At 48.0% G+C, this 26,048-nt stretch overlaps 1 protein-coding gene across 1 annotated transcript in view; it reads right to left on the reverse strand.

The window, feature by feature from the left end:
• PYGB (glycogen phosphorylase B) overlaps positions 1-26,048 on the reverse strand; it is a 112,049-nt gene that overhangs the window by 22,186 nt on the left and 63,815 nt on the right. Inside the window, exons 6-14 of the mRNA XM_064275681.1 lie at positions 24,778-24,889; positions 24,247-24,329; positions 22,474-22,617; positions 21,706-21,798; positions 18,054-18,200; positions 17,033-17,196; positions 16,224-16,338; positions 14,264-14,365; positions 13,336-13,483 (exon numbers count right to left, since the gene is read on the reverse strand). Coding sequence (XP_064131751.1) covers positions 13,336-13,483; positions 14,264-14,365; positions 16,224-16,338; positions 17,033-17,196; positions 18,054-18,200; positions 21,706-21,798; positions 22,474-22,617; positions 24,247-24,329; positions 24,778-24,889 — 1,108 coding nt within the window. The remainder of the gene's footprint in view (positions 1-13,335; positions 13,484-14,263; positions 14,366-16,223; positions 16,339-17,032; positions 17,197-18,053; positions 18,201-21,705; positions 21,799-22,473; positions 22,618-24,246; positions 24,330-24,777; positions 24,890-26,048) is intronic.

The following is a 26,048-nucleotide window of genomic DNA, read 5'->3' on the forward strand; positions in this document are numbered from 1 at the left end:
TGAGGCCGGAATCCCCTGCTGTCCTGCTTGCTCAGAGGTTCTCTGTTGTGTTTCTGTCAGAGCAGTCATCGGTTATAGCCGGGTAACATCTAGTTCTTCTGGTCTCAGGTTTACATAGTCCTTTCTGCCTCTTGGGCTCATAACTACCTTGTATCTTTGGTGTTCTTCATCCTTCTTTACTCTAGGTGGGTTGAGACCAATTGATGCATCTTAGATGGCCGCTTGCTAGGGTTTAAAACCCCAGATGCCACTCTCCAAAGTGGGATGCAGAATGTTTTCTTAGTATATTTTATTATGCCAATTGACTTAGATGTCTCCTGAAACCATGGTCCCAAAACCCCTAGCACTGCTACGATGGCCTTCGAAGTGTTCTGTTTATTCAGGAAACTTCCTTGCTTTTGGTTTAGTCCAGTTGTGCTGACCTCTCTTGTATTGTGTGTTGCCTTTCCCTTCACCTAAAATAGTTCTTGTCTATCTAACTAGTGAATACCCTTCTCCCTCCCTCTATCCCCACTCACTTAACCATCGAAGAATATTTTCTTCTCTGTTTAAACTGTTTCTTGAGTTCTTATAATAGTGGACACATAAAATATTTCTTCTTTTGCAACTAATTTCACTCAGCGTAATGCCTTCCAGATTCCTCCATGTCATGAAATGTTTCATGGATTCAGCACTGTTCTTTTTGTATGTGTAGTATTCCATTCTGTGAATATAACATAATTTATCCATTTATCTGCTGATGGACAGCTTGGTTGCTTCCATCTTTTTGCTGTTGTAAACAGTGCTGCAATGCACACAGGTGTGCATACATCTGTTTGTGTAAAAGCTCTTAATTCTCTAAGATACATTCCAAGGAGTGGAATTGCTGTATGGTATCGTAGCTCCACTTCTCCACTTCTAGCTTTTTAAGGAAGCACCAAATTGATTTCCAAAGTGGTTTTACAATTTTACATTCCCGCCAGCAGCGTAGAAGTGTTCCAGTCTCTCCACAACCTCTCCAACATTTATTATTTTGGATTAATGCCAGCCTTGTTGGAGTGAGATGGGAACTCACTATAGTGCTGCTTTGCATTTCTCCAATGGCTAATGATCGTGAGCATTTCCTCATGTACCTGTTAGCCACCTGAATGTCTTCTTTAGTGAAGTGCCTGTTCATATCCTTTGCCCATTTTTTAACTGAGTTATTTGTCTTTTTGTTGTTGTGTTTTTGCAGAATCATGTAGATTTTAGACATCAGACACTGACAGGAAACGTCACAGCTAAAAACTTAATCCCAGTCTGTAGGTAATCTTTTACTCCTCTGGTGGTGTCTTTGGATGAGCACAGGTGTTGGATTTTTAGGAGCTCCCAGTTTCTCTTCTGGTGTTTGTGCATTGTTATTAATGTTTTGTATACTGTTTATGCCATGTATTACAGCTCGTAGAGTTGTCCCTATTTTCTCTTCCATCATCTTTATCATTTTAGATTTTATATTTACTACCTTGATCCATTTTGAGTTAGTTTTTGTGCATGGTGTGAGGTACGGGTTTTGTTCCATTTTTTTTGCAGATGGATATCAAGTTATGCCAGCACCATTTGTTAAAGAGCCTGTCTTTTCCCCATTTAACTGACTTTCGGCCTTCCATCAAATATCAGCTGCTCATATGTGGATGGATTTATGTCTGGATTCTCAATTCTGTTCCATTGGTCTATGTATCCATTTTTGTACCAGTACCAGGCTGTTTTGACTACTGTGGCAGTATAACAGGTTCTAAAATCAGGTAGTATATGGACCCCCACTTTGTTCTTTTTCAGTAATGCATTACTTATCTGGGGCCTCTTTCCCTTCCATATGAAGTTGGTGATTTGTTTCTCTAACTCATTAAAAAATGTCACTGGAATTTGGATTGGGCTTGCATTGTATCTATAGATCGCTTTTGGTAGAACAGACATTTTTACAATGTATGTCTTCCTATCCATGAGCAAGGTATGTTTTTCCACTTATGTAGGTCTCTTTTGGTTTCTTGCAGTAGTGTCTTGTAGTTTTCTCCGTATAGGTCTTTTACGACTCTGGTAAGATTTATTCCTAAGTATTTCATCTTCTCGGGAGCTACTGTAAATGGTATTGATTTGGTGATTTCCTCTTCAATGTTCTTTTTGTTGGTTTAGAGAAATCCAACTGATTATTGTACGTTTTTCATGTATCCTGATAATCTGAACTCTTCTATTCGTTTCTTTAGGGATTTCGGTGTATATGATCATGTCATCTGCAAAGAGATACTTTTAACTTCTTCCTTACCAATCTGGATACTCTTTATTTATCTAGCCTAACTGCTCTGGCTAGGATCTCCAGCACAATACTGAATAAGAGTGGTGATAAAGGGCATCCTTGTCTGGTTCCTGATCTCCAGAGGAATACTTCACACTCTCTCCATTTAGGATGATGTTGGATGTTGGCTATGTATAAAAAAACCCTTTATTATGTTCAGGAATTTTCTTCTATTCCTATTTTGCTGAGAGCTTTTTTTTTTTTTTTTTATCACGAATGGGTGTTGGACTTTGTCAAATGCCTTTTCTGCATCGATTGATAAAATCATGTGGTTCTTGTCTTTTGTTTTATTTATATGTTGGATTACATTAATTCTTTTTCTAATGTTGAACCATCCCTGCATACCTGGTATGAATCCCACGTAGTCATGGTGCATTATTTTTTTAATATGCTGTTGAATTCTATTAGCTAGAATTTTGTTGAGGATTTTTGCTTCTATGTTCATGAGGGATATAGGTCTGTAATTTTCTTTGTGGTGTCTTTACCTGGTTTGGTATCAGGGATATGCTGGCTTCATAGAATGAGTTTGGGAGTATTCTGTCCTTTTCTATGCTCTGAAATACCTTTAGTAGTAGTGGTGTTAACTTTTCTCTCAAAGTTTGGTAGAACTCTGCAGTGAAGCCGTCCAGGCCAGGGCTTTTTTGTTGGGAGTTTTTTAATTACGTTTTCAATCTCTTCTTTTGTTATGGGTTTATTTAGTTGTTCTACCTCTGTTTGTGTTAGTTTAGCTACCTAGTGTGTTTCTAGATTCATCCATTTCTTCCAGGTTTTCAAATTTGTTAGAGCACAATTTTTCAAGGAAATCTGATCCTTTTAAATTTCAGTTGGGTCTGTTGTGATAGCTCCCATCTCATTTCATATTCAGGTGATTTGCTTCCTCTCCTGTTTCTCTTTTGTCAGTTTGGCCAATGGTTTATCAATTCTGTTAATTTTTTCAAAGAACCAGCTTTCGGTCTTGTTAACTCTTTCAATTGTTTTTCTGTTCTCTATTTCATTTAATTTCGCTCTAATTTTTATTATTTGCTTTCTTCTGCTGCCTGAGGATTTCTTTTGTTGTTCTCTATTTTTTCAAGATGTACGGATAATCTTTGACTTTGGCTCATTCTTCTTTTTGTATGTGTGCATTTATTGATATAAACTGACGTCTGAGCGCTGCTTTCGCGGTATCCCTTAAGTTTTAATAGGAAGTGTTTTCATTCTCATTGGATTCTATGAATTTCTTTATTCCACCCCTAATTTCTTCTATAACCCAGTTATGTCTGATCAGGGTATTGTTCAGTTTCTAAGTGTTCAATTTCTTTTCCCTGCTTCTTTTGTTATTGATTTCTACTTTTATGGCCTTATGGTCAGAGAAGATGCTTTGTAATATTTTGATGTTTTGCATTCTGCTAAGGCTTGCTATATGACCTAATATGTGGTCTGTTCTAGAGGATGTTCCATGCGCACTAGGAAAGAAAGTATACTTGGCTGCTGTTGGATAGAGTGTTCTGTATACGTCTATGAGGTCAAGTTGGTTGACTGTGGCATTTAGATCTTCCGTATCTTTACTGAGACCCTTTCTGGATATTCTGTCCTTCACCGGAAGTGGTGTATTGAAGTCTCCTACAATTATTGTGGAGCTGTCTATCGCTACTTTTCAATGCTGTTAGAGTTTGTTTTACGTGTCTTACAGCCGTCATTGGGTGCATAAATATTTAATATGTTTCTATCCTCCTGGTATATTGTCCATTTGAATGATCTTCAGCAAAATTTTCCTTGCACGTGATGTTAATGATATTGTTCTATAATTTCCGCATTTTGCTGGATCACCTGTCTTGGGAATAGGCATAAACATGGATCTCTTCTGGTCAGTTGGCCAGGAAGCTGTCTTCCATGTTTCTTCGCATAGATGAGTGAGCATTTCCAGCACTGCATGCATTTGTTGAACAATATCATTATAGAACCATATCATTAATATCACACGCAAGCAAAATTTTGCTGAAGATCATTCAAAAACAGCTGCAGCAGTATATCAACAGGGAACTGCCAGAAATTCAGGCTGGTTTCAGAAGAGGACGTGGAACCAGGGATATTTCTGATGTCAGATGGATCCTGGCTGAAAGCGGAGAATACCAGAAGGATGTTTACCTGTGTTTTATTGACGATGCAAAGGCATTTTACTGTGTGCTTCATAACAAAGTATGGATAACACTGCAAAGAATGGGAATTCCAGACGCTTCATTGTGCTCATGAGGAACCTTTACATAGATCAAGAGGCAATTGTTCAGACAGAACAAGGGTATACTGATTGGTTTAAAGTCAGGAAAGGTATGTGTCAGGGTTGTACCTTTTCACCACACCTATTCAATCTGTATGCTGAGCAAATAATCCAAGAAAATGGACTATATGAAGAACAACAGGGCATCAGGACTGGAGGAAGACTCATTAACAACCTGTGTTATGCAGATGACACAACCCCGCTTGCTGAAAGTAAAGAGGACTTGAAGTACTTACTAATGAAGATCAGGGACCACAGCCTTCACTTCAGTATGGATTGCACCTCAACATAAGGAAAACAAAAATCCTCATAACTGGGCCAATAACCAACATCATGACAAACGGAGAAATGATTGAAGTTGTCAAGGATTTCATTTTACTTGGATCCACAATCAACAGCCACAGAAGCAGCAGTCAAGAAATCAAACAACACATTGCATTGGGTAAATCTGCTGCAAAGGACCTCTTCAAAGTGTTGAAGAGCAAATATGTCACCTTGAAGACTAAGGTGCGCCAGACCCAAGCCATGGTATTTTCAATTGCATCATATGCATGTGAAAGCTGGACAATGAATAAGGAAGACCGAAGAAGAATTGATCTTAATTGTGGTGTTGGCTAAGAATATTGAATATACCATGGACTGCCAAAAGAATGAACAAATCTGTTTTGGAAGAAGTGCAACCAGAACGCTCCTTAGAAGCAAGGATGGCAAAACTGCATCTTACATACTTTGGACATGTTGTCAGGAGGGATCAGCCCCTGGAGAAGGACATCATGCTCGGCAGAGTACAGGGTCAGCGGAAAAGAGGAAGACCCTCAACGAGGTGGACTGACTCAGTGGCTGCAACAATGAGCTCAAGCATAACAACAATTGTACGGATGGCTCAGGACGGGGCAGTGTTTTGTTCTGGTGCGCACAGGGTCACTAGGAGCCGGAACCTACTCGATGGCACCTAACAGCATATTGTCCCTTTAATCATTGTATAGTGACCTTCCTTATCCTTTGTGGTGGATTTAACTTTGTCTATTTTGTCAGAAATTAATATTGCCACTCCTCTTTTTTGATTGTTGATTGCTTGATATATTTTTTTCCATCCTTTGAGTTTTAGTTTGCGTGCCTAAGTCTAAGGTGTGCCTCTTATATGCAGCATATGGGCGGATTGTGTTTCTTGATCCCTTCTGCCACTCTCTGTCTCTTTATTGGTGCATTTAGTCCATTTACATTCAGCGTACAGACAGGTATAACTTTAGTGCTGTCATTTTGATGTGTTTTTTGTGTGTTATTGACAGTTTCTTTTTCCCAGTTAATTTTTTTGTACTGAGTAGTTTATACATAGTCTTTTCCTCTTATTCATTGTTGTTCATTTTGTTTCTGCTTAGTCTTTATTTTTTTCGTGTATTTTATTTTGATGAGTAGGATTGTTAGTCTCCTTTGTGGTTAACTTAATATTTACCCCTATTTTTCTAAGTTTAAACCTAACCTTTATTTCTTTACATCACCGTGTCTTCCTCTCCATTTGAAAGATCTATGACTAAATTTCTGAGTCTCTCTTTATCGTTTTAATGTTGTTTTCTTTTACATAATGACATCGCTGTTTCCCTGTTTTGAGCATTTTTTAATCTTGATTTATTTTTGTGATTTCTCTATCTGAGTTGACATCTGGTTGCTCTGTCCTATGTTCTAGTCTTGGGCTAATAGCTGATATTATTGATTTTCTAATCAGAGAACTCCCTTTGGTATTCCCTGTAGTTTTGGTTTGGTTTTTACAAATTCCCTACACTTCTGTTTATCTGAAAACGTTCTAATTTCACCTTCATACTTAAGGGACAGTTTTGCTGGATGTATGATTCTTGGCTGGCAATTTTTTTCCTTTAATGCTTTATATAAGTCATCCCACTGCCTTCTTGCCTGCATGGTTTCTCCCGAGCAGTCCAAGCTTATTCTTATTCACTCTCCTTTGTAGGTGACTTTTCATTTATCCCTAGCTGCTCTTAAAATTCTCTTTCTTTGGTTTTGGCAAGTTTGATTCTGTCTTGATGATTTTGTTTTGAGATCTACCTTATGTGGAGTTTGATGAGCATCTTAGATAGATACCTTTTCATCTTTCACAATTTCAGGGAAGTTTTCAAGCAAAAAATCTGCAGCAATTCTCCCTGTATTTTTTGTTATCCCTCCCTGTTCTTGTTCTCCAAGCACTTGTAGGTTATTTCTATTGATAGAATCCCACATGACTCTTAGGGTTTCTTCATTTTTTTAAATTCTTTTATATGATTTTTCTTTGCATATATTGGTGCAAAGTGTTTTAGCTTCAATCTCACTAATTGTCTTTCCCTTCCTCAATTCTGCTCCTCTGTCTATTGAGTTGTCTAATTCTGTAATTTTATTGTTAATCTTCTGAATTTCTGATCACTGTTTCTCTACGGATTCTTGCGGTTCATTAAATTTTTCATTATGTTCTTGAATAATCTTTTTAATTTCTTCAACTGCTTTATCTCTGTTCTTTGGATTGTTCTGTGTTTTGCCTGATATCCTTCCTGATGTCTTGGAGAATTTTGTATATTTTTCTTCTGTATTCTGAATCTGGTAATTCCAGGAATACACCTTCATCCAGAAGATCCCTTGATTCTTTGTTTTGAGAGCTTGTTGAAGAGATCATGGTCTGCTTCTTTATGTGATTTGATGTGGACTGTTGTCTCTGAACTATCTATGAGTTATTAGATCACTTTATGTTTGCTTACTATATTCTAGTTTCTTGCTTTGTTTTGTTTTGATATGTCCAAATAGGCTGCTTGAGTGAGCTAGCTTAATTATTTTCACCTTGAAAGTTCTAACATCCTGTCACCAGATGGTTAGAGCTGTTATGAGGTATATCAGCCTAGAAGTCCATTCACTTATCTTGCATGGATTCAGCTCAGGTGTCCAGGTAGTGGGTCATCATGTGTGTGGTACAGGCTCTGTCCTACAGTCTAAGAGGGGCAGGGGTGATTAGTATAGGTACCAGTATCTGGTTGCAGCAGGGGCTCACACTCTGAACAAGGCAGAAGGCTGACAACTGTCCTCCAAGTGTCTGTGAGGAAAGCGCGTCCCGATTCCCTAGAGTGCACAGTCTGCAGACCAACCATGGGCACCCGATCCTTTTGGCTGTAAGGACTGGGAGGTACCAGTTATCCTTGGACCCCTGTCACGTGTGGCTAGGTGATGTTGGTGGAGCCACCACACCTTAGGCCCCTGATGTGGGTAGGTGAGGACCCTGTTTAATAGGCAAAGCGGTGTCAAACGTCAAACACCCACCACCCTACCACATAGCTGAAACAGTTGCAGTCTACCAACATGGGTCTGTTCTTCTGCAATAGACCCACACAGGTCCTTGCAGCGGGGAAAGGTATTCAAAGTCCACGGACCATTTGTGTCTCTACAGGAGCCACTTCTGTCCTGAGCTCCCCAGCTTAGTGGAGCTGGGAGATTATCTTTTCCCCCAATTGTGAATTTATTCCTTCTCCAAGGCTGGGAGAATGGCTCAGGGCATTCAGAAAGGCCTATCTCAGGCCCAGGGAAATCAACGGCCACTGACGCCAGCTTAGAGGCTAGGGGCGTGGTAAAATATATGCAAATATTTAGCTTTTGTCAAGAGCACCGTTTTTCTCTGGTTTTGGAGGTGTGAGTAGGCTCTCTCTCCCTGAGGAAAAGTGCGTCCAGAATGCTGCCACCAGCCCCGCCACAGTCACTCCAGGGAATGGTACCTGATGGTTCCCAGAGATTCAGGTCCAGCAACTCCTCTCTGTTTCTGAACCATCTCCCCCCTGCCCCCCATCTCAGCCTCTCAGTTTGCTTTCTAAGTCTGCCTTTGATGTTCAGGGCTCCTAGCTTGCCATAAATATAATTGTTTCACTTGCTTTTTCAGGTCTTTGTTTTAAGAGGTATCACCAGAAGCATCTGACTACTCTGACATCTTGGCCCCGTCTCTCATTTTTTAATATTGCAACTAAGTCAAAGTATTTTTAAATGGTTTGAATAAAGCGAAATTCATCTGCTGGCCTCCTCTATGCAATGCAGAGTCCAAAAGTAGGTTCTCTTAAAGGATCGACAAAATCAACAAACCACTGGCCACACTGAGAAAAGAAAAACAGGAGAGTATGCAAATAACCCAAAAAGAAATGAAATAGGAGACATCACAACAGACCCAACTGAAATAGAAAGGATCATAACAGAATATTATGAAAAAATATACTCCAAGAAATTTGAAAACCTAGAGAAAACAAATTTCTAGAAACATACAACCTACCCAAACCAACACAAAATGATGTTGAAAATCTGAACAGAACCATAACAAGAGAGGAGACTGAAAAGGTAATAAAAAAAACTCCCCCCCAAAAAGCCCTGGCCCAGATGGCCCCTCTGGAGAATTCTACCAAACCTTTAGAGATAAGCTTAAGCCAGTACTAAACTATTTCAGAACATAGAAAAGGAAGTGATACTTCCAAATTAACTCTATGAAGCCAACATAACCCTGATACCAAAACCAGGCAAAGACATCACAGAAAAAAATTACAGACCAGTATGTCTCATGAATATAGATGCAAAAATTCTCAACAAAATTCTAGCCAATAGAATTCAGCATCATATTAAAAAAATAATACGCCACAACTAAGTAGGATTCATACCAGGTACTCAAGGATGGTTCAACATTAGAACATCAATCAACGTAACCCATCACATAAATAAAAGGAAAGAAAAGGATCACGTGATCATCTCAATTGATGCAGAAAAGGCATTCAACAAAGTCCAAAACTCATTCCTGACAAAAACTCTCAATAAAATAGGTACAGAAGGGAAATTTCTCAACATAATAAAGGGCATCAATGCAAAACCAATGGCCAACATCACTCTTAATGGAGAAAGACTGAAAACATTTCCCTTGAGAACAGGAACAAGAGAAGAATGCCCTTTATCACCACTCCTATTTAACATTATGCTGGAAATTCTAGCTAGAGCAATAAGGCAAGAAAAAGAAATAAAGGGCATCCAAATTGTTAATGAAGAAGTTAAAATGTCTATATTTGTGCATGATATGATATTATACATAGAAAACCCAAAAGACTTAATGAGAAAACTACTGGAACTAATAGATTCAGCAGAATATCAGGATACAAGATAAGCATACAAAAATCAGTTGGATTCCTATATACCAATAAAGAAAATGATGAAAAGGAAATCATGAAAAAAATACCATTTATAATAAATAAAAAAAAAAAAAGTGTTTTTTTAATAGCCCCTAAAAAAATAAAATAAGAATAAATCTAACCAGGGATGTAAAAGACCTATACAAAGAAAACTACAAAGCACTACTGCAAGGAACCAAAAGAGATCTACATAAATGGAAAAACATACCGTGCTCATGGATAGGTAGACTCAACAATGTGAAAAAGACAAACTCATAGCAATGCACAAATACACTGCTATCCTGATCCAAATACCAACAACATTCTTCAAAGAGGTGGAAAAACTCATCATTAACTTTATATTGAAAGAGAAGAAGCCCTGGATAAGTAAAACACTACTGAAGAAGAATTAAGTACGAGGACTTGCACTACCTGACCTCAGAGGCTGCTACATAGCCACAGGAATCAAAACAGCCTGGTACTGGTGCAATGACAGATACATTGACCAATGGAAGAGAACTGAGACCCAGATGTAAATCCATCTAGCTGCGGTCAGCTGATCTTTGACAAGGGCTCAAAGTCCATCAAATGGGGAAAAGACAGCCTTTTTAGCAAATGGTGCTGGCAAAACTGGATGTCCATCTGCAAAAAATGAAACAGGACCCATACCTGACACCATACACAAAAACTAATTCAAAGTGTATCAAAAACCTAACTATAAAGCCAAAACCTATGAAGTTCATAGAAGAAAAAATAGGATCAATGCTAGAGGCCCTAATACACGGCATTAACAGGATACAAACCACAACCAACAACACACAAACTCCAGAAGATAAGCTATATAACTTAGATCTTCTAAAAATTAAACACTTCTGCTCATCAAAATTTTCACCAAAAGAGTAAAAAGAGAACCTACGGACTGGGAAAAACTTTTTGGCTATTACAAATCAGACAAAGATCTAATCTCTAAAATCCACAGGAAAATCCAACACCTCTACAACAAAAAGACAAATAATCCAATTAAAATATGGGCAAAGGAAATAAATAGACACTTCACCAAAGAAGACATTCAAGCAGCCAACAGACACATGAGGAAATGCTCATGATCACTAACCATTAGAAAAATGCAAAATTAAAACCACAATAAGATACCATCTCACCCTGGCATTACTGGCACAAATTAATAAAACAGGAAATAACAAGTGATGGAAAAGCTGCCAGGAGATCAGAGCTCTTACGCACTGCTGGTGGAGTGCAAAAAGATACAACCATTTTGGAAAACGATACGGTGCTTCCTTAGAAAGCCAGAAATAGAAATCCCATATGATCCAGCAATCCCACTCTTAGGAACATATATATCCTAGAAAAATAGAGTTGTCACATGAATAGACATATGCACACCCATGCTCACTGCAGCATTGTTCACAATAGCAAAAAAGATGGAAACAACCTAGATGCCCATCAACAGAGGAATGGATAAACTGTGGTACATAGACACAATGGAATACCACACTATGATAAAGAACAATGATGAATCTGTGAAGAATCTCACAACATGGATGAATCTGGAGGGCATTATGCTGCGTGAAATAAGTCAATCACAAAAGGGCAAATATTGTATGAGACCACTATTATAAAAACTCACAAAAAGGTTTACAGAGAGAAAAAAACAATCTTTGATGGTTATGAGGAAGGAAGGGGTAGAAGAGATGGAAAAACACCGAATAGACAATAGATAAGTGGTAACTTTGGTGAAGAGTAAGGCAGTACACATTACTGGGGAAGCCAGAGCAACTTGTTGAAAGCAAGATCATGGTAGCTCCATAGACATATCCAAACTCCCTGAGGGACCGAATTGCTGGGCTGAGGGCTGTGGGAACAATGGTCTCAGGGAACATCTAGCTCAACTGGCATAACACAGTTTATAAAGTAAATGTTCTACATTCTACTTTGGTGAGTAGTATCTTGGGCCTTAAAAGCATGTGAGCGAGCATCTAGGATGCGCCACTGGTCTCACCCCTTTGGGAACAAGGAAGAATGAAGAAAACTAAATTCAAAAGGTTAAGATTAGTCCAAAGGACTAATGGACTACATCTACCATGGCCTCCACCAGACTGAGTCCAGTACAACTAGATGGTGCTGGCCTACCACCGCTGACTGCTCTGACAGGGATCACAATAGAAGATCCCTGACAGAGCTGGAGAAAAATGTAGAACAAAATTCTAACTCAAAAAGAAAGACCAGACTTGCTGACCTGACAGAGACTGGAGAAACCCTTGGAGTATGACTCCCAGACACCCTTTCAGCTCAGTAATGTCATTCCAGAGGTTTGCCCTTCAGCCAAAGATTGAACAGGCCCATAAAACGAAATGAGAGTAAAGGGGCGCACCAGCCCAGGATTATAGAGGGGAAGTTGGTAATAGGGAAACCAAGGTTGAGAAGGGAGAGTGTTGACATGTCATGGGGTTGTTAACCAATGTCATAAAACGATATGTATACTAACTGTTTAATGAGAAGCTCATTTGTTCTGTAAACCTTCACCTAAAGTACAATAAAAAAAAAAAAAAAAACTGGCGGTAATGAAGAAAAACATCAAGCTGCACTGAAGGCACTGGCAAAAAGCAAGGCTTCAGGAATTGACGGAAAACCAATTGAGATGGTTCGAGAAACGGGTGCAGTGCTGAAGCGTTTGCTCTTCTATGCCAAGAAATCTGGAAGGCAGCCACCTGGCCAACCCACTGGATGAGCCTCATCTTGTTATAACAGTGGACATGGTGCCCTTGAGTAGCTCTGGTATCTAAAAGAGTATTTGCAGCGTTTTTGGTTTTCAGAACTAATATTCAGTTTATCAACCTTACGTAATTTCGAAAACCTAATTTTTCCTTAAGGTTTTACTATCTTATTTGTAAACATAGCAAATGTTAACACTTACATTTAAAGTGACTCAAGTTTATTCTCATTATTCAATGCCATCTAAATAATTTAAGGTATATGAATAAATTTAACATATACTATTTCTTGGAACCCGTGTGGTGCAGTTAATGGACTCCGTTGCTAACTGAAAGGTTGGAGGTTTCGGTCTACTTAGAGTGCCTCAGAAGCAAGGCCTGGAAATCTACTTCCAAAAAATCAGCCACTGAAAACCCTAGAGAGCAGCGTTCTACTCTGACCCACATGGTGTCACTGCGTTGGGATTGATTCAATGGCAACCGGTTCTATTCTGTTCCTTGTAAGTATACTTTAAATGCCTATGCTAAGCAAAAATCTGACAAATATTTGAGTCTAAATAATAAATACATTTAAAATAAAAACCAAGCTGAACACAAAACCCAGCTTTAGGGTCTTGCGGAAGTCCCACCTCCACTAATGGGGCCCACGCTGATCATCCCAGGCCTCATCCCAGGGCCCCCCACACAGCAGGGTTAGAAGCCGAGGGCTCACTTGTCCCTTCTCTGGTCACCGTTCTGGCACTGGACACACACACAGAACAGCATGTGATGTCATCTCCACCCCCCGTGCTGACTACGGAGATCAGGTCCTGGGGCCTGGCAGGAGGCATGTGTCCGCTGGATGCTTGGAGGACAGGGAAGGCACACAGAGGGGCCACTCACGGTTGTACAGGGTGATGACGTGCAGGCAGTTCAGCAGCTGGCGCTTGTACTCATGGATCCTCTTGACGTGCACATCAAACATGGAAGAGGAGTTGATTTTTACCTTGTACTCCTTCTCCAGGAAGGCAGAGAACTTCAGCTTGTTCTCCTAGGAAGGGTCAAAGGAAAGGATGTGCTAGACAGCTCACAGGACCACCCCACGATGCTGCTCCCAACATGGGCTTCTGAGGCCCAGTGAAGCTTCCCTTTCTGGGGGGGCACACACACACAGGGTGGTGCTGGACAGACCTGCACCGCCAGGCACAGAGCTAGAGCAGAGCTGAAGACCTGCAGGACAGGAACATGAGGGGATGGGCCAGTGGGCAGTCAGGGAAGGCCACAGGGAGCCAGACACAGGAAGGACCTGGAACGAAGGACTGTTTCTAGGCTCCTCGCTCTGTGTGGGCATCGGGGGAAGTCACATGGCTGGCCATGCAAAGGACCAGACATCTCCATGGCACCGCTGGCAGCTGCTTCCCTGGCTTTCCTATCGAAGTTGCCGTGTGTGTGCTTAAAAGGTTTCAAACGACTAATGCTGGTCTGGTTTGGAAAGGGTGAGGTCACAGGCAAACTCTCCAGTTGGCTGCGGCTGGGGATGCTGAGACGGGACCGCAGAGGGCAGTGATCAGACATTTCTAAGTGACACTCTCTGGTAGCGTCACACCGGTTGAGCCCTCCTACAGAATGCTGGTGGTGGCGGGAAGCCAGGCTTGGAGATAGTCTAGGGCCTCGGGGTGGGAGTCGTTGCAAGAGCCTGAGTGGGATGTGGACCCAGAACCCTGGGCCACTCTGAGTCCTGATACGCCCACACACTCAATGCCAGGATGGGCTTGCACGGGTGCCCCAGGACACAGCTCCGCGATGACACAGCCCTGAGTAGGACGCCCACCTGTTTGACCTTGGCCACATCCCTGATGAAACCTTCGTCAGTGACCAAGGGCAGCAGCTGCTTCAGTTGGCTGAGGTCAGTCAGGAAACCCTCCCCAATTTTCTGTAAGAGTAAAGGGGACATGTGTCTCCACCCACCACTGGACGTGCCTCCTACAAGCACCACCCTCTGGTCCCAAGTCTTGTCACCTTCTCTGCTCCTCCTCCTCCCCAGGCCCACCCCTTCCAGTCACCCTGCAGGCCTGCCCTCCATCTCTCCAGGACACGCTGTCCACACCAGGCCTCCAGGACCACTGAGCAGCCCCTCCCTGGACACCTCTCAGGTCAGGCTCTGTGTCCTCCTGACACTTCCCGCACGATGTCCCCGTCCGCCAAACCAAGACCCTACAACGCACTTGGAGACTCCTGCACATCAGTCCCCTCACGGGTTTCCTATGTGGCATGTGAAACCACCACCCACCTCAACACAGCAGGCCACCCAGGGCAGCGGGACATGAGTCCTCCTTACTGCCCTTCACCTAACCCCGCCTCCCCACACCCACCCTGCTGCTCCGCTCAGCCTAACTACACCCGTCCCTACTACACCGTCCCACCTCCCCGCGCCCATGCCTACTACCTGCTCCACATAACCAGCCCTGCCTGCTACACCGCTCCACCTCCCCTACTACACCGCTCCATGTAACTGCGCGCACCCCTACTACGCTGCCCCACATAACCGCGTGCACCCCTACTATGCCGCCCTGCCTACCCGCGCCATCCTTACTACACCACTAAACCTCCCCACACCAACCCCCGCCGCTCTACCTCCCCACATCTATCCCTGCCGCACCTGCCACACGCATCCCTCCACCTGCTATACGCCTCCACCTACCATACCCCTCCCCCACCCCCATACCTTCCACCGACCAACACTTCCAGGCCCCCCACCTCCCAGCGCCCACCCCTGCCACGCCTCTCCGCTTCCTCGCACCCACCTCAAAATGGAAATCTCATTGAGTATCTCCTCCTTAGGGCCTCCTGTTGCTAACTTAGAGCAAAAAGAAAAATTCCTAAGCTAGCCCACCAATACCCCACCTGTCTTACCAGCCTCTCCTCCCATTCTGCCCCACCTTGTCCCCAGCACTGAAGCCACACCTGCCTTTCCTGTCCCTGGATGCACCTCCTCCCTCTGGCTACAGTGCCTTGGACCAGAGATCTGCTCCACCTGGGGAACCACCCTTGGTACCTCCCTCCATGGCCCAGGTCTCCACTCCACTGGCTTGTTCTCAAGAAGGCTTCTGGGGCACACACACCATGTGCAGCCAGGTGCACACACACGCATGTATGCACTTGCATTTGCACAATGCACACACATACATGTGCACTTGTGCACACATGCACGTGTGCAGTCACACACGTGTGCACACTTCCACACACATGCACACGTAGGCGTGCACACATGCGCACATACACGCACACGTATGCACACACATGCACACACCCATATGCACACACACATGCACACATACACGCACACGTATGCACACACATGCACACACCCATACACACACACACATGCACACAGCCCCGTGCCAAGCAGTCTCCCTTGACAAGCTCTCAGGCACCATGTTTTTCTCAGGATGCCTGCACCTGCACCAAGCACTGGAGTGTCAGCATCTGAGGACACCACCTTCACAGCCACCAACGACCAAATTCCAGGTACCTCCTTCTTCACCAAAACCATCTGTGAACCAGTGCATGAGCAGAAGCCCCTCTGCCTCACAGACCCCTGGCATGCACTGCCGCCCCTTTCATCTGTGGGGCTGCGTCACTTTGCCTGGTGGTCCCCACAGCCCTTCCTGGAGCCCAGAGATTGCTTCTGGACGCCTTCACCAGAGCCTGCAGACCAGCCCCACTCTCCACGTCACTTCCCTGTTAGGCCCAGCGTCCCCACGGGGACAGAGGCAGGCTCTGGTCCTCACCTCCACAATGATGTCAGCCAGCCCAGGGTTGCACAGCAGGAGCCACCGGCGGGGTGTGATGCCATTTGTCTTGTTCTGGAACTTCTCTGGCTCCAGCTCATAGAAGTCTTTAAAGCTAAAAACACAGAAGACAGGTAACAATCACAAACACTTTGTTCTGAAATAGGTTGAGCAGCAGACATAAGGACCTCTTAATGAAATGTCCTGAAGACCCTGGAACTTGGTGTGTTTTATTTTCTAAAAAGTTCAGAGTGGCCAAGGTCGCTGCATATGTCCAGATGAGGTCCACAGTGCCTGCTTTCAGAGCACTCTCTATCCAGCTGTTCTGTGCTGGCTGTCCCGCATGGTCCTAGGGCTGGCCCTCTGCAGACCACATTCCCGTGATCTTCATGGACACAGCCTCCAGTCAGGACTGTGGAGAGCATGCAAGCTTCAGAGCTCCAGAAGCCCGGGCTCAGTTTCCTCATCCGCTGAACAGGACACCTGACTCAGAAGTCTGTTGTGGCGATGAACCAATACGCCACGCAAAGCCCCTGGCCAGCAGCAGAAACACAGGCACACCAGACGGGCCACGGCAGCCCCCGCCCCGCCCCACACCAAGAGCCACAGCCCCTCTGATGCTTCCACACGCCTGCACTCCAGACACCAGAACCCTGCCTGGGCAGGCGGAAGATGCAGGGAACGCAGCAGCACCATCTCTCCAGGCTCCTGCACGTGGAGCAGTTGAGCACACACGCTGCGGGCCCACCGTCACAGCCTGGGGAGAAGGTGGTGCATGAAGCATTGGCATGCCGGGCAAGGGTACTCACACAGACTGCTTCAAGATCTCTGAGTGGATCCTGGCCACGCCATTGATGGCATGGGACCCAATCACACACAGGTGCGCCATGTTGATCCGCTTGCAGTCCCCCTCCTCGATCACAGACATCCTCCGAAGGCGATCCACGTCACCAGGGAACAGGGCCGCCACGTGCTGTGTGAGGTGGAGAGCAGAGAAATCTCAGTGACCAGAGCTTCTGGGGGCCAGATGAGCACCGCCACAGCCTGGGACTCGCCAGGAAACAGGGCCGCCACGTGCTGTGTGAGATGGAGGACACAGCAATCTCAGAACCAGAGCTCCTGGGGGCCAAGTGAGTGCTGCCACAGCCTGGGATTTTCTCTCCCTCCAGAAAGCCCAGCGCCACAGCAGCCACACGGCTCAGCTGCTTAGCGCTACCTCTCAGACTCCAAGAGGGCTCAGCAGGGAGGGCCGGGCCCAAGGCCTCACAGCCGCTCTGTCAAGGAAAGATGAGAGGCCTGGCCCGGTGGGAAGACAGGCCATTTGACGCGTGAGAAAGACTGGACCACTGCCCCTGTTGGTCCAGGCAGCTATTTCTATTAGACATAACCAGATTTTGACCAGTGGGAACAGCTACTTTTTCAACAAGGGGTTAAAAGTGAACTATAATTACACCCGAATTCTCAGTCCCCCTGTTGTCGTACCACCACCCACTCTGCGGAGCAAAGCAAACAGCGTGCTTCGTTCCTCAAGCACCCAAACGCCACTATGACGTCCGTGGGAAGAGGCCTTCTGACCTTCCAGAAAAGGACACTATATCTCAGCCCTGCTCAGGGTGGAGACGTTTTAGAAAGGGCTGAATCCACAAAACCCTGTACACCTGAGGCCTCTGCAGGGAAACCAGCCCACACTGCTGCTGAGAGACAGCCCTACCACCCCACTCTAGAGGACATAACCGCTCCTCTCACAGGTCAAACGCTTCACCACAGGGGACGCAGAGGGCCCCTGGCCTTGCTGCAGCCCCACACCCCCTGCCAGGGGCAGATGCTCACGTCCAGGTGCCTCTGGTTGATGGCATAGATGATGTCCAGGTGCCGCGGCAGCAGCTTCTCAAACATGGCCACAGGCCAGCGCTCCAAGGCCTCGGGCAGCACCGTGTGGTTGGTGTATGCACAGGTCTTCTTTGTAATTTCCCAGGCCTAGCATAAACAAAAGGATCGCTCAAAGGAGCCCTCGTTAAGCACTGGACTGCTACCTAAAGGTTGGCAGTTTGAAACCACTCATTAACACCACAAAAGAAAGATCTGACCATCTGCTTCCATAAAGATTATAGCCAAGAAAATCCTACGGAGCAGTTCTACTTTGTCACATGGGTCGCGATTAGTCTGTATGGGCTCAACAACAAAGTTGATTTAAAATAAAAAAATTTAAGTAACGAAAAACATTTACAAAAGGGCCACTCGAGCACGTCACGCGTGCCAGGAACAGCACCTCTGTTGCCAGGATGCCTAGACAAGACAAAGGTCTGGAGAAGAAGGTACAGGCCCTGGGAAGACTGCCACACATCCGGAGGCTCACTCCCAGGGCTCATCTGGGGCTGCCCAAATAGACCACAAACCCACTGCTCTTCACCCTCGGACACGGCCAAATGAGGAAGCCAAGCTTAAGTCCTGAGCCAGCACACACGTGCAAGCGTGCACACAAACAATGCCCGTCTGGGAACCACGTTTTCAATCTTCCTTTGCAAACCATTTTTTATGGGCTAACAAAACAGACGAGAGGCACGGTGAGGGGTGGGGAGGGGGGAACAAAGGGGGACACTTGCTCCAGGACACGAGTCCAAGGGGGCGACAGATGAGGCCCACAGAATGACATTCTGAGGTGCCACAAATATGAAAGGCGCCTGATCAAGGCAGCCAGACAAGAGGGGGGAAGGTGTTTCTGCTAACATGTTGCTATCAACATCTATTCATCTTAAAGTTGGGGGGGCACAACTTAGAGACTGTCCCTGGGTGCATGTTAGTCTCCCTAACCCCAGACACAGAACACTGCACTGTTTTCTATTTCCAGTAACTCACCTGTCCAGTCTGCAGTCATAAGCAGAGGACGTGGGCCTCTCCATGTGCCCTGCCCTCTGCTGGCCAGGAGGGGTGACCCAATGGGTGGCACCCATATCTGGGCAGCCTCACCCAGACGGCATACTCCCAGAGACCTGTGGGTACCCAGGTTTTCCATAACAGAGTAAAAAATATGGATTTACAGGCAGGTTTAGTTAAAGCTAGATTGAGACCATTTTCCTATACTAAAAAATCTAGGACCCAAGTTGAATCATGAGAGCTTATAAATATGAAAAATATGCATTTCTTTAACTTAATACTGCTGCTTTTTACCATGAATTCTAATACAAGACACATACATGAGAAGCCCTAAGAAGCGTCAGAACCCTTTCCTTGCCTTCAACCAATTGCTCTTTTCCCCCCTCATAACCCTTGTTCTTACTCGATATCTCCCGGTCACACGGGAAAAAGACCAGAAGCTCCCTGAATGGCCTTCTTTCCCTTGCCACTCTGTTATTTTCAGTGGTAATTTCCATCTATTTCCCACAAGATTACAAGGACAAACCTATCGCAGCTTCCAAGGATAAGGCCAACGATTCATAATTCTTTGGACAGGCTTAACAGATTGAGAAGAATACCGTCACCCCAACATGCACCCAGGTCTGCAGAGAACCCCGTAACCCCACACAGACGCCCAGGTCTGCAGAGGACGATGTCACCCCACAAACACACCAAGGTCTGCAGAGAACACTGTCACCCCACACACACATCGAGGTCTGCAGAGAACACCGTCACCCCACACACACTCACTGAGGTCTGCAGAGAACACCGTCACCCCCCCCCCACACACACACCCAGGTCTGCAGAAAACACTGTCACCCCACATACATGCCCAGGTGTGCAGAGAACACTGTCACCCCACACACACACACCGAGGTCTGCAGAGAACACTGTCAGCCCACACACACACACCCAGGTCTGCAGAGAACACTGTCACCCTACACACACACACCCAGGTCTGCAGAGAACACTGTCACCCCCCACACACACACCAAGGTCTGCAGAGAACACTGTCACCCCACACACACACGCCCAGGTCTGCAGAGGACAATGTAACCCCACACACACACCGAGGTCTGCAGAGAACACTGTCACGCCACACACACACACCCAGGTCTGCAGAGAACACCGTCACCCCACATACATGCCCAGGTCTGCAGGGAACACTGTAACCCCCCACACACACACCCAGGTCTGCAGAGAACACTGTCACCCCACACACACACGCCCAGGTCTGCAGAGGACACCGTCACCCCACACACACACACCCAGGTCTGCAGAGAACACCGTCACCCCACATACATGCCCAGGTCTGCAGAGAACACTGTCACCCCCCCGACACACACCCAGGTCTGAAGAGAACACTGTCACCCCACACACACACACCCAGGTCTGTAGAGAACACCGTCGCCCCACACACACACACCGAGGTCTGCAGAGAACACCGTCACCCCACACACACACACCCAGGTCTGCAGAGAACACTGTTACCCCCCACACACACACCCAGGTCTGCAGAGAACACTGTCATCCCCACACACACAGCGAGGTCTGCAGAGAACACTGTCACCCCCCACACACACACCGAGGTCTGCAGAGAACACTGTCATCCCCACACACACACCGAGGTCTGCAGAGAACACTGTCACCCCCCACACACACACCGAGGTCTGCAGAGAACACTATCACCCCCCACACACACACCCAGGTCTGCAGAGAACACTGTCACCCCCCCCACACACACACCCAGGTCTGCAGAGAACACTGTCACCTGACACACACACGCCCAGGTCTGCAGAGAACACTGTCACCCCACACACACACCCAGGTCTGCAGAGAACACCGTCACCCCACACACACACACTGAGGTATGCAGAAAACACTGTCACTCCACACACACACACCCAGGTCTGCAGAGAACACTGTCACCCCACACACACACACCCAGGTCTGCAGAGAACACTGTCACCCCACACACATACACCCAGGTCTGCAGAGAACACCGTCACCCCATACACACACACCCAGGTCTACAGAAAACACCGTCACCCCCCCCCACACACACCGAGGTCTGCAGAGAACATCGTCACCCCCCCCACACACACTGAGGTCTGCAGAGAACACTGTCACCCCACACACACACACCCAGGTCTGCAGAGAACACTGTCACCCCCCACACACACACCCAGGTCTGCAGAGAACACTGTCACCCCATACACACACACCCAGGTCTGCAGAGAACACCGTCACCCCCCCACACACACCGAGGTCTGCAGAGAACATCGTCACCCCCCCCACACACACACCGAGGTCTGCAGAGAACACCGTCACCCCCCACGCACACACCCAGGTCTGCAGAGAACACCGTCACCTGACACACGCGCCTATGTCTGCAGAAAACACTGTCACCCCACATACATGCCCAGGTCTGCAGAGAACACTGTCACCCCATACACACACCCAGGTCTACACAGAACACTGTCACCTGACACACACGCCCAGGTCTGCAGAGAACACCGTCACCACACACACGCCCAGGTCTGCAGAGAACACTGTCACCCCATGTGCCCTTCCCCTCAGCGTTTACCTTGTCCCAGTCCACCTTTTCCACATCCACCAGGATTCGTATGAGCTCAGGGATAGCAAGGGCCGGGTGGGTGTCATTCAGCTGGATGGCCACCTGGAATTGACAGGAGGGCAATGCTCAATCAGCAGCCTGCCCTTGGCACCTGCTGGTGGAGCAGAGTGTTCAGCCTGGGGCACCAAGGTTAGAAGACTCAGCCGCACCCCTCTCTGAATGAGGGGACAGACAGGAAGCAGACAGCTACCACACAGGTGTGCAGTGGAGCCGTTTGACGACAGTGCCAGCAACTGGTGATGACAGCGAAGACACTGGAGATTTCTCAGAAGCAGAGGCTGCGAGGGTCTCAAGGGTCTTGCTGGGGAGCCACGGCCAGGGGGCAGGCATGTGGGGGGCCCTGCGCTGGCTCTTCTCCTCCCTACTCCAGAGGGTTCTGCAGCAACGTGCTCTCATCCCTGACTGAGCGTCCTTTCCACTAGGATACGGAGTCTTCATCTTAAAATGGCTTATGTAGAACCTGATCCACCCAGAGGGCCATTCGCCCACTCCCCTCCCTCGCTGCCCATGCCGCCTAGACAAGGAGGGAGGCAGGTGTGGTCCCACAATGGTGACAGCAGACGTCCAGAGGCATTGCACAGGGCAGGCCAGGGACAGGAGATGCCATGGCAAGGGTGCTGCCAGTCCGTCCTCGCCCACCACACCCGCCTTGAGAGGGAACATGCTGCAAACACCCTGCCCTGACGGCCCCACACTTTGCCCTGTGCATGCACGCACCTTGTCTGGGAACGTCTCGAAGGAGGTCCTCACGGGGTCCCGGCAGCCAAACTTGGACGACTTAAAGCGGCGGATGATGTCTTGCAGGGTGGCAGCCACCACGAAGTACTCCTGCTTCAGGCGCAGCTCCTTGCCCTCGAAGAACTGCAGACACAGGTGCCCCACATGCTGATGCCCCATATTGGGAGACTCGCCTGCCAGGAGGAGGGCCACCAGGCTGGTAGGGGCCCCGGGGGCCCCAAGATGTGTATATGGACAACAGCAGCAAGTGCCTGTAAGGCCAGGCACAGCACTGAGGCTCCCCCACCTCGCTGAGCACCCCCACCTCACTAAGCACCCCAGCCAGAGGCAAGGCCTGTATCCTCCCCTCAGGAGGCCTGGGGTCAGATAGCCGAGCACAGGTTCTGGGCAGAAGGTGATGAATGGCCTGAACTCTGGTGCACCACTCAGCCTCAGACACGGAGATGGCGTGGATGATAGCCCGGGTCACGCTGCCCAGGTGCAGACGCTGAGCATGGAGCGTGCAGTGCACAGTAAGAATGCAGAGGCGTGACCAATGCCAGTCACTCAAGCCGCAAGACCAGAAGCCTTATAAATGTACTTTGCACTTTAAGGCTGAGGATCTGCTTAAACCCTCGTGGGAACGAGGTGGAGCAGACTGGCGTACCTTGCTGTCAGCCTTTCAGCACCAGTGCCCCTTGCCATGTACACACATGACTGTGAGAGAGTAAAAAAGTGAATTTAGAAGTGCACAGCCCGGAGCAGGCAAACTCTGCAGGCTATTGTCTGCCAACGACAACCAAAGAGCCACCAGCCACTAAATTCAATGTCAGCAGAGACCACGGCAGCCACAACCATCTAGTGCTGCCATGCGCGGGCTACTGGCTTTCCAAAACCTAACTGTTGTGTGTCGCAGAGCACCGTGGCCAAACAGGCCCCACAGGCCCGATGCACAATGGCCACCCAGCTGACTCTGGAGAAGCTGCGCTGCCTGGCCAGAGACGGCCTCAACGGGCCTGGGCCCACCCTCTCTACCTGGTAGCCCATTTCTGTCCCCCCGCACCCTATCTCTGGGCTTGTCCCTGCACCCTGTCCCCATGCCCCATCACTATGCCCTGGGCCCATCCCCCTCTCTCCACCCTGTCCCCACACCCCCCCACACCCTGTACCCAAGCCGTCCCCAAGCCCTGTCCCCACGTCCCACCCCTGCACCCTGTCCCCTCGTCCCACACCAAGCCCTGTCCCCACGCTCCCTGTACCCTGTCCCATGCCCTGTCCTCTCCACCCTGTCCCCACACCCTCCCACACCCTGCCCCCTGCACCCTGTCACCACACCCCCCCGCACCCTGTCCCCATGCCGCCCCCCACACCCTGTCCTTGCCGGGCCTCTCCATGTAGAGGCATGTGGTCAGCTCAAACCCTGCCCCTCATCAGCCAAGCCACTAGGAGCCACTGTGTTTACAGGGAACACTTAGACATGTGCGAGGAGGCAAAGAACTCCCGTAAACAAGTTCTGAAGGAAGGAGAAAGCAGGCAAAGGAGAAACTCTAACAGGCACACTCTTTCAAGTGCCACTGCCCTTGCTCCTCAAGGGTGTGAACATGCTCACAAAGGTTGACACAAGACCGCTGACAGCCACTTCAGCATCCCACCTCCCAACTGGAACCCAGTAAACAGGCTCTGCTCAGGGGTCCTTCAGCCCCCGATTCACTTCCCCAGCATGGTGAAGGCACAGCACAGCACAGACAGAAGCTAACCACACCCACTACTCACGTTATCGTTTGGGTAGAGGACTCTGGAGATGTTCTCAGCCAAATTCCGATCCAAGACAGCCTCAATATAGTCCCCGACGTTGACTAGACAGAGACAGGGGGAAGTGGGGGTGCCAGTGTGCACAGGCCCCCTCGCATGACCCCCACATGGCCTCAGAAACATGAGCCCTACAACTTACCATTTACGTGGAGAGGGTTAGGGCACACATTCCCCAGGTCCCCCACCCCAACCTGTTGTTCTACTTCATCTCACTGCCTGCTCCTCAGGGCTCCCGTCCCTCTTCCCCACATCGGCCACCCCAGGCTCCCCACTTTCTTAGGGCAAGTGGTAGAGATGAGCCCCTGGCCTGGTCCTTGCTAGGCACTGACTGCACAATAGGCTCGTCAGCTCAGAGCCCGCCTGGGCTAGGGCGCTCGCCAGCCTTCTCCAGGGGGGAGTCCAGCAACCCGAGAAGAAGTGCACTGAGTCTGGAAGGAGGCCCACAGCGCGAGCCGCCAGGTAGGGACGGACAGACAGAGGGGGGGCACGTACAGTCATGCAGCTTGAAGTCGTTGGGTGCCTTGGCAGACCACAGCCGCATGGTATTGACGGTGTTGTTCCTGTAGCCCGGCACCGGCGTGTCGTAGGGCATGGCCAGCACCACCTGCATAGGAGACACCCAGGATCCTGCCTCTCACCTGGAAAATCCCCCCTTGGGCAGGTGTCAGTGCTGGCCTCTGATACGGACCTCTTCACTTCCTGATCAGGCCCAGCCTCCGCTGGCTAGAAGCACACATGAGCTGCTCCTAGCTAAAATCTGCACCAACTGGCTGAGCTCTCCTCCACCACAACCCTGGGTGCAGTCCCGGCACCCACCATCCGGCAGCCTAAGCCTGGGTCTGTCTACTGCCACCAGTCAGGTAAGCCCTGGCCACACTCCCAAGGCCACCCTTGTCTTTTTTTAGCTTTGCCTGCTTCAATATGTGCATCGTGGACACCTCCTGCTTAAGCCTTCCTCTCTCAGCGCCTGCAGGGGGCGCTCGTTCGCCTGGCTCCCCTACCTTACCAACCACTGCAGGGGGCGCTCGTTCGCCTGGCTCCCCTACCTTACCAACCACTGCAGGGGGCGCTCGTTCGCCTGGCTCCCCTACCTTACCAACCACTGCAGGGGGCGCTCGTTCGCCTGGCTCCCCTACCTTACCAACCACTGCAGGGGGCGCTCGTTCGCCTGGCTCCCCTACCTTACCAACCACTGCAGGGGGCGCTCATTCGCCTGGCTCCCCTACCTTACCAACCACTGCAGGGGGCGCTCGTTCGCCTGGCTCCCCTACCTTACCAACCACTGCAGGGGGCGCTCGTTCGCCTGGCTCCCCTACCTTACCAACCACTGCAGGGGGCTCTTGTTCGCCTTGCTCCCTACCTTACCAACTACTGCCCTGCTCTCCTCACCCTCTAAGGGATCCCCAAAGTCGGTCTTAAGCTTTCTCTTGTCTCATTCAATGCTCAGCTTTAGCAATTTTAGGACTTGAGTAACTTCTCCAATAGATGACTTCTCTTTTTGACCTACATTTCTGAGGTCTGCTGGAAAGGCTCCACCCGTGGACACCTTGACACTAAAACTCAGCACTCTCCAAACCAACACCTCACACTTCACCCAAGAAAAAAAGCAGGGCTGCTCCTCCTCCAGCAGGGCCCACCACACTGCGGCTCCAGGACACTGGCCATTCAGGCCTGTCCAGAACATTAAGCCCAGCAAGAGTCGTGGAACACCTCAAGCCCCTCCCAGCCCCTGGGCTCTCCTAGGAGCACACTTACACGGGAAT

The sequence above is a fragment of the Loxodonta africana genome, chromosome 24 (assembly GCF_030014295.1).
Source record: "Loxodonta africana isolate mLoxAfr1 chromosome 24, mLoxAfr1.hap2, whole genome shotgun sequence".
In the NCBI taxonomy this organism is placed as follows: Eukaryota; Metazoa; Chordata; class Mammalia; order Proboscidea; family Elephantidae; genus Loxodonta; species Loxodonta africana.